The 9,384-nt window shown below is 36.4% G+C and overlaps 1 protein-coding gene across 6 annotated transcripts in view; it reads right to left on the bottom strand.

Moving 5' to 3' along the window:
• Positions 1-2,203: 2,203 nt before the first annotated feature.
• PCDH17 (protocadherin 17) overlaps positions 2,204-9,384 on the bottom strand; it is a 90,215-nt gene continuing 83,034 nt past the window's right edge. For 5 of the 6 annotated variants that reach the window (XM_014267243.3, XM_014267247.3, XM_014267245.3 and 2 more), the window contains exon 6: positions 2,204-6,803. In XM_014267243.3, the coding sequence (XP_014122718.2) occupies positions 6,121-6,803 (683 nt within the window). In that variant the 3' untranslated portion in view covers positions 2,204-6,120. The remainder of the gene's footprint in view (positions 6,804-9,384) is intronic. The other variant, XM_014267248.3, reaches the window with a different exon arrangement.

Here is a 9,384-nt window from a genome sequence, read left to right as displayed (position 1 = left end):
CAGCAATCAATTATTTCCAGATAAAACTTCAGTGTTGCTTTTAATTTGGAAAACACTGAGGATTACTGGCCAACTGTTCCCCTAGTTCTTTGGTAGCAGTTCAGTAGGTGCACTATAAAAAAATTTCCATAGAGTTAGTATTCAAAGTGTCAAATAAAATATTTACAGAGATGGAATTTTCATTATTCCTTTCCTCCATACGTCAGCATCTGAATCTGCTGTCCAGTCATCTGTGTTTCAAGCTAGTCCTATACTATTACCTCTTACCAAGAAAAATTTCGGAATGTATCCCGACATTTTGGAGTTGTGCCCAAATCAAAGGTATTATCTCTAATGTAAAGAACCTAAAGGGGGAAACCATGTTATAGTACCATTTTCACAAAGTAACAAAGGCCCAACATATGACTAGTCTGTATTTAGGAAAAAAAAATCTTAAAAAAATCTTAAAAATAATTTGTGTCCCAGACAGAGAAAAATGTTTCCCCAAAATTTGAACTAAATATTTTCATAAGCCAGGCATTATCGGGAACCATCAACAATAAATACACCAAGATGCTGTGCTCTTTTCCCTGAATCATAACATATGCATTATGGAGTATGCATCTTGGAAAATTCTTAGATGGCTCATTAATTCCCTGATCCATTTCTTCATGCACTACTGAAACTAAGGTGACCTTTCACAAATCAAACTATGCGTACAGCAGACAGTTGTCCTTTCTCCTGGAGAAATTTCATTTTTAGGGAAACATTACTAAGTGAAGAAATAAGCTTTCAGCTGCCTTCATGTCTTAGACTCAATAAAGGATAAGGATAGAGTATTTATCCCATGAGTGAGCACCCTGAAGCAGTAATACGTGGTTGGCTTAAAGGAGATCTAAGAATCTCTGTTTGACGGACTGGCCACTTTCCAAATGAGAAATCAATGACTGTGTTCTGGGTAAATAAAAGCCAGGATGGTTTATGACTTGTTCTACATATACTGCAGATCCAGCCAAGCTCTGAATCACACACAGTTGAAGACAGTAAAAGTAACATCCCATGTCCAGTGAGGTCATTAGCAGCAGAAGGTACATTCTGTCAGGACTCTGCACAGACAGTGACTTGCTAGATTTTAGAAATTAGCCTGTAGAAAGACAGATATATGTAGCCAGAAAAAGGGGAGATAACCTTGCTGGGTTTCAGTGCCTGAGATGGGCAGGTAACTAGATGCAGACTGGTTTTGTTTCTGGAGAGGAGACTTGCAAAAAAAATGAAATGGCTAAAAAGGAATTCTGTCTGCGGGAATAGCACACACCTTTATAATACCTATAGTGTTCTGAGCAGACTGAAATTCTATTTAGCTGTCAAAAGCAATGCCTATATGCTTAATTACTTTTAAAAAAATCAAAATAAACAAACAAAACTCAAAAAACTCCCCAGTGAAAAAAAAAAAACCAAAACCAAAACCAACCTAAAAATTCTGGTTTACAGGCTTTACACTATTGGGTATGTCGTTGCTACAGTCACACAGGAGCAAGACAGAGAGGGCCACACATTCTGAGGGATTGATCATAATGCTCAAATACATCAAAACCCAACCAAATAAAAGAGGTTAATGAAAGTGTTAAATTATAAAAACAAACTCATAAAACCAGACATAGGACTGAGTAATATTTTTCCCAGCAATTTCTCATTGTTTACAGCAACATGAATAAAATTACTCACACTCCTAAGACACAATTAAAAAAGATAAAAAGCAAAAACTAATTCCTTGCATTCTTCAGGTTGTCCTCCACTTCTATACTCAAGCAGTGTTTTGATCTCTCCTGCTAGGCTGACAATCTTTAATAACTTACAGCCCCACCCCATTTAAAATGTTTCTGGTGAACTCACACCAGTGTACTAAACCAAAATATCCTTTATTCAGCTCCATGTTTCTATGAGCAAATAACAGCCTGTAGGGATTCAGTGCATCAGCTGCTTAAAAGATAAACCTACCCAGCTTGATGAAAACTCTTCTCCACTTTCCTGTTGAGAGAAAACGGTTACACATTTCTAATAAATGCAGCAGGAACTGTCATTTTTTTGGCAAACTGATAACTAGCTGTAACAGCCGCATTGCCACAAGTTGCTTTTCCAAAGTAATTACCATCAGGCTCCCTGTGGTATGCAGTGTTTAACACATTTCTTCTGTGTTAATGAATGCAAAAGCAGGCAACACCACTATTAGTAATCGCTTTTTATTCGTAGTCCTCATTTTCCAGATAGGTCACATTAAACACAGCCATTAAACAATAGCGGTTGAGAAAAATCCATACAATGTATGCTGCTTTTGTTTGGTTTTTTTGTGTCATTCACCAGTCATTGGTGCAACTTTGAGCCATATGGGGAGACAGGGGCTGATAAATGAGAATGCCAACCTGTGTCACAATTGGGCCAGAGAAGTCAAAACCTTAATCAGATTTCATTCAATTACACTTCAAGTCAACAAATCTTGATAGCCAAAACTCCCATTTAAATTAATGCAATAATAACTGCTGTCTGATGTCAAAAGAAAGCAATTAAACAATAATGAGTGGATGTATGTTATGCTAGGCTTCAGACTCCTCCTTGACCTCAGCAATTTCCCTTCCATTTGACAGCAAGCAACATGAAAGCTTGTTTGAATGGTGTATCTTGCTCCACTATGAACAAAGTTTGACTTCTAGGGGTAACTTGGATTGGGAAATCTCTATCTTTAAGTGGCAAATCACAGTTCAGGAGAATCTGTTTCCTGATAAATATGCCAATTAAAGGAAAAAAGGGAAAAAAGAAGGGTCTGATTTTGAGTTCTGATTTGATTGGCCGACTGTATAAGGAACTCCCAATTGCTGGCTTTTTTTAATTAAAAAAAGATACAGAATGTCTTATTCGCTATTCACAGTGTACAGTACAAGTTTATTAGTTGCTTTACTTGCCTCTCTTAACTCCAACTTTCCTTTTATACTCTTGTGACAGATATTTCCTTTCAGTCTTATAAAGCGTGTGTGTAAAAAATGAGAGAAATAACTCATAAACTTTATCTTTCATTCCTGCCTCTTTCTCCAATGGTGATAGTAGAGATACCACGGAGAAAAAAAAACCGCTTTAAAATCCTTTGTGTGCAGTATGTCCTTCACACACAATCATGTTAATTTTGACTGAACCAGCAAAACTCACATTGTATAAGCTCTGCTGGTTTACTGGTTCATTATGTATCCATTCTAAATTGTGAAATAAATTTTTTAACCTGGGATAATCTTATACTGGGAAGCAGTATGCCAGAGTTGTACAAAACAAGGCAGTTGAAAGACAAATTAAATAAAAGCAAGATTTTCTAAACTCCTCTATAAAGCTGTGAGTCATGAATTCCGAATTACCTCAGAGTGGTAAATAAATAATCACTACTAAATACAGATAATGTGTTAAACAGCTAAAGCTAGTAAATCACTAGTGACAGAGAGCCTTAAGGTAAATTCCTCTTACATTGGCACAGCCCTTTCTCAGAATGTTGTGGTTTTTATGTCTTCAGAAACATACAATGAATTGTACAATTGGTTACTCAGTGTTAAAATCATTTATAAAATACACAAATCTCCATCACTTGACTGCATTTACATACTGGCGTAGATTTTGCTGAATAATGGATCTCACTGGCAGAGCTAAAGACTTGGTGCACAGACACTGAAGTGATGGGCACCACAGAAATACGTAGAAAAGACTGATCAAACAATAAGAATCCTCTCCACTATGGAATTTGAAGCTATCAAGCTATCAAGCAAAACCAATCTTGGGTCTCCTGGCCAAAAAGAAAAAAAAACCGAAACAAAATTATATAACACAGACAACACCACGTTTTAGATACATAAATTGTCCAAAACATGGAGAGTAGCTTGATAAGACATGTACAAGATCCTTCCTTTTGCATGTAATTGTAGACATTTTTTAACAGGAGTTAAAAGCAAACTAAACTGTCAGAATCGGTGTCTCCCAAAGACAATTCATTGTAGGACTGACTAGCTAAGATCACCATTTAAATGAAATCCCTAGACTAAAATAGGCTGTTGGGTCAACTTTTGTTTTTGAATTGATAAAAAACTATGGCTCGTGGTATTTCAGATTGTCAACCCCTTTTATATATGTTTTTTTAGTTAAGATTAAATTTAAGAAACCAAACCAAATTCATAGTTTTTAAACAATGTACCATAGTGGTATTTCCAGCAGAGTATCTAAAGTATATAAGGGACAAATCCTGAGATAAACATTTTATTCTTCTGCTTCTTCTTGTACTCTGTAAGTTCATTTGTTTTTTTCCAAGTTTAATTCAATTTTGAAATTTTCAAATGGAATAAAAACATTCTTAAAAACAATAATAAAAAGTAAAAACTATATCCCAAGTTATTTTAAGTTATTCTGCAAAAATTATACAGATCAATTGAAAACCTAACTAAAAACACCCCCCCAGAATAAGCAGTATTTATCTAGAACTTCAGTAAGCTATTGCACATTCTAAAGAATCAGATAAAATACTGCTCATGCCACATTGGCATTGACATAATTTTCAGCTCTATAAACTTAATATCAAAACTTTTAAAATGGTGGCATCTCTAAAGAATTCAATCAAGTATCCTACATTGAACAGGCTGGCTGCATGTGTTGTGGGGGAAAAAAACCAAACCCAAGGAGGTTCCAGACGTTGGTTCGAGTGTAATTTTTGTTATTAAACATGGACTTGCAATAGAAGCTTCTACAAGGACTTGCACATAACCATGACTGATGGATGTATTTGTAGGCTGTTCAGTTAGCTCCATCAGCTCACTCAAACATATTTTGAACAGATTATGTACTGCAGTACTTCGTAGACCATACATTAAACAAGAGACTTTGCTCTGAGGCGCTGCTTCCCATATTCCATGGGGAAAAGGAAGCAGGAAAAAACAAAACTCATAGAGTTCGACAGCTACTGAGGCAACACTTGCCATTTACAATATAAGCCCAAATATTTTTGCAACACAACTATATATTAATTTAATAAAATACACAATATAGCTCTTATACACTCAACAATTTGGCTCATATGCACTGAATCTGCAATAAATCAATAAAAATATGTCATTTGATGTAAACACACTGAATCTTCTTACATTTGCACATTTAAATGACCATGTGATTTTTGTGGATGTCTGACTTTTTCACTTTCCTGAGCTATTTTAGTGTCCACAAATGAATAAAAAAGTGTTAATAATGTTAATTTCTTTTCTGTATTACCATTTAGGTAACTCTTTTTTTACCAAACTTTATTTCACTTCCTTTCCCTTTTTTTTTTTACTTATCACTAACTACTTATAGCTTTGTTGGACACTAAAATGCTAAATAGATATTAAAATCTTTTTTTTTAATTTTATCAAGTGAATTAGCTTATGTGTGTGCAGGACAAGATGGACTATATAATTTTACATTTAACCTTAATATGATATGTAGTGTTTCATTAATGATGAGGATATGTTTTCTTGAACAATGATTTGGAATGGTTCTTTTTGTTTTATTGTTCTTTTTTTTTCTTTTTTTTCGTATTTCATATTTGTGGCAGATAACTTTGTACATAAATGTTTACCACAAATGAATGTTAATGTTTGGTGTCGCTTGGACTACTACAAGAACTCTTTATAGGACTTTCAGTAGAAGCCTGTGGTGGCTGCTGGAAATTCACCACAGATCAGCATTATTCAACCCTGTTTTTCTTGGGGTTTATACGTAAACAGTAAAGTCAGCATCAGCTATTGAGGACAGTCTTAAAGTATCAGACGTATTTCCATTCCATCTTTCTCACAACTTCCTATCAGATTGTCAAAATGGCACTGTCTTTCCTTCTTTCATTTTGTTCTTGGTGTACTTGACTCTGTCCTAATGAAAGTTTGGTCAAAATGAAACCAGTGTTATCTGTCAAAAAGAAAGAGCAGTGAAAAGAACATACTTGTGGGCACTTCAGATGTTCACTAAAAGCCTTAAAGCAGCATTGGTCTTCCTTCATTCCTGTAATTCTGTTACAACCAGGGAACTTATTTATTTACTTTCAATCAGCAGAAGAGGAATGTGACTGCCAGCCTGTCCTTATTTTCCCCCTCACTTTCTGATGGCCACAGGGTCGCTTCCCCGACAGTCCTGCAAGAGCTTGTCTATTTCTCTCACAACTTCCTCGGCATCCACCGACTCCCTGCCTAGATCCCGGGCTGAACGGTCTAACTGCTCCAGAACAGAGTCCATCTCACTGGAGTCTCGGCTCACTCGGGAGTGCACGTCTGCAAAGGCCCTAGCCATCTGATCTGATGCAATGAAGGAAGAGTCCTTTGACTGTTTACTGGGCGATAGATACTGACTGTCAGTTGACAAGTACTGGCTGCTTGGTTCAGCCAAGGCTCCTGATTTCACTTCACAACCATCCAGTGGTCCTTTTGTTGAGGTGCAAGGCTCAATGCATGTCTTGGTTGGGCTGCTCGATGCTGAGGGAACCTCCTGAAGCAGAGGACTCAGGGCACGTTTGGCTTTTAAGTAAGGTTTAACATTGGCAATGAGAATAGTGTGCTCTCTCTTGTCTTTCCCAAATGTACAAAAAGTCTTTTTCCCAGTGGGATTCACAGTTTCATATGTCTCAGTCTCAACGTTAGCTTCAACCGTGGGTACAAAGAGATTTGTGCGATAATCTGCATTCTCAGCCTGACTGGCTGCAGGGAACTGTGGCATCCAACACCTGTCAGAATGACCAAGCACTCTGCATTCATCTGTGCAGTTAACACATTCTTCTTGTTCTGCAAAACAAAGGAGAAAGAGAAAAAACTCTAAGTGGATTTATTTAGTCTAATGAATAGGCGATGATTGTCATGTGATGCCCTTACTTGACATCTGGCTTCTTAATTATGGAGAAAAAGAAGAAGCTGTAATTAAAATATTTCAGAAGGTTTGCATAAACCTGTTAGTTGAGACAATAGATTTATTTAACTCTGTTCTCCACATATTAAAGCATTCACACAGCCCAATGGAAGTATAAAGGGGTCATTAGAGACTCATTCTCAATGGAATTGAGCTTCATCTGTAAACTAATCTGCTGTAGGAATCTTTTAGGCTTTATTCTGTAAAACTCATGCTAGAAAAGAGTGAACAGTACTTAGGGAACTCAAAAGGAATTATAAGGATTAATTTTTCAAATCAAATAACTGAGCAGTGACTGCCTTTCTGGAAATACAAACACTTCATAAAAAACAGCAAGCTGTTTTTTCCTTTTTGTCACCTCCATTTCATTTGTAATTGTTATGTTGTGTGACAGTCACAAAATAAAAAGGTTTTCTTGAAAAGCCTCCTTTTCCTGCTGAGAACAGAGAACTAGAATCTTCCATCAGTATGCATTAAATATAAGCTTGTCAAAAAGCGCATATTGCAATTTTATTAGACATGAGTATGGATCATATAATCAGTTTTCTCCTTTTTTGTTTTGGTGCAACTAAGCGAAAATGGATTTGCTCAATACATACAATTTGGAAGAATGACAAATGGTGACATGCTATTTGAACTGATGATGTCTTCAGATAGGATTTCTATATCCTTATTTCTTTCAAAGAATATAGATAAATGAGATTCCTTTGCTACACTTTTAGAACATAAGCTTTGGTACTTCTTATTCTACAATTCAAAGAAAACTTTCTGTTTTAAAAACCTTGGCTTGAGTGTCATTTGCATTAAATATGTTACATTTAGGCCAATATTTACTGTCTTATAATTGTACTCACAACTCTAACCAACTATCAGGAATAAGAAAAATAATAAGTAGTGTAAATCCTTCTATTATCTCTAGGTTTCAGTTAACTATACATTGATCTTAATAATTTTTCTTTCACAAAATAAGCATATGGGTTCAATACTAATTTTTTTTGAGGAATTTAGTATTCAAAAAGTGCATGGAATTCCAGTTAGACCAAAAACTGTTAGTATATCTTTAAATATAAGGATGAAACACACATACAGATATGCAGAACAAGTCTTCATAGAAGCAGAACAAACATGTTGAGCCAAAGATGGGGGGAGAATTTAAGCAATCATCATCTTTCTAAATTAGAAAATAAATTCCTAGTAATCTTATATCATCACCTGATTAATGAATGATTGCACTGCAGAAACACGACAAAAGAAACACCAAGGATGATCTAAGGGAATCCAAGAGTATAAACTGTTTTTCACATTTCTAAAAAGATATGAATAAATAGGACTTTAATTAAACTAAAATTGTATTATGTCACAGTGATGTTAAACTGCAATAATTTGCTCAGAACTGATATTGTCAGTGATACAGTAGTATGAAAAAGTGTCATTCTGTATATGAGCTCCCTTCCTTGACAGCTTTAAAATCTAAGTCTGGTCTAAACCCTGAAAAAATACCAAAAGCAAGTGAGAATTAGGTACTGGGACAACAGAACAAAGTGATTGTTGAGGAAAAGGATGTAACATAGGGGCCTTAAACATAAAATTCATAGAGGTGACCCAGCCTCAGCCGTGTATCTGGAAAAACCAATGAACATGTCTTCCTGGAAGATATATCAAAACATATGGAAGATGGGGAGGTGATTAGACACAGACAACAAGGCTTCATTGAGGACAGATTGTGTCTGACTAATCTGGTGGCTTTCTAGGATGGATTGAATGCATCAGTGGACACGGCAAAGTCTTTTGTAAGGCCTTTGATATGGTCAAATATTGATATGGCCACAATATTCTTGGTGCTAAATTGGAGATTGATGGATTTGATGACGGATTGTCAGATCAATAAGGTAGTGGCTGGATGGTCACATGCAAACAGCTGCAGTCAATGGCTCAAAGTCTAAATGGAAACCACAATGAGAGGTGTCCCTCCAGGGTCCACACTGGGGCCAACATTATTTATTATCTGCATTAATGAGATGGACAATGGGACTGAGTGCACCCTAGAATCACAACAAGCTGAGTGGAGCATCTGATTCCCTGGAGGGAAAGAATTCCATCAGAGGGACTGACAGGCTTGAGAGGTGGGGGCCACATGAACATCATGAAATTCAACAAGTCCAAGTGCAAGGTCCTGCACCTGAGTTGGAGAAGTCAGTATCAATACAGAATGGGGGATGGACAGATTGAGAACAGACCAGTTGAGAAGGACTGGGGCTACTGGTAGATGAAAAACTGGACATGAGCCAGCAGCCTGTGCTCACAGCCCAGACAGCCAATTATGTCCTGGGCTGCATAAACTAAAAGCATGAATCTGCTTTCTTTTAGTTTGTACATGAGGTGGAAGCTCTTTGATGTGAGAGTAGGGAGACACTGGAACAGATTTCCTAGAGAAATTTTCAATGTCCCATCACTTAGAGA

This window comes from Zonotrichia albicollis, chromosome 2, assembly GCF_047830755.1.
Source record: "Zonotrichia albicollis isolate bZonAlb1 chromosome 2, bZonAlb1.hap1, whole genome shotgun sequence".
Taxonomy (NCBI): domain Eukaryota; kingdom Metazoa; phylum Chordata; class Aves; order Passeriformes; family Passerellidae; genus Zonotrichia; species Zonotrichia albicollis.
Note: the sequence above shows the minus strand (reverse complement) of the source record. Positions and strands in the feature narration are given on the sequence as shown.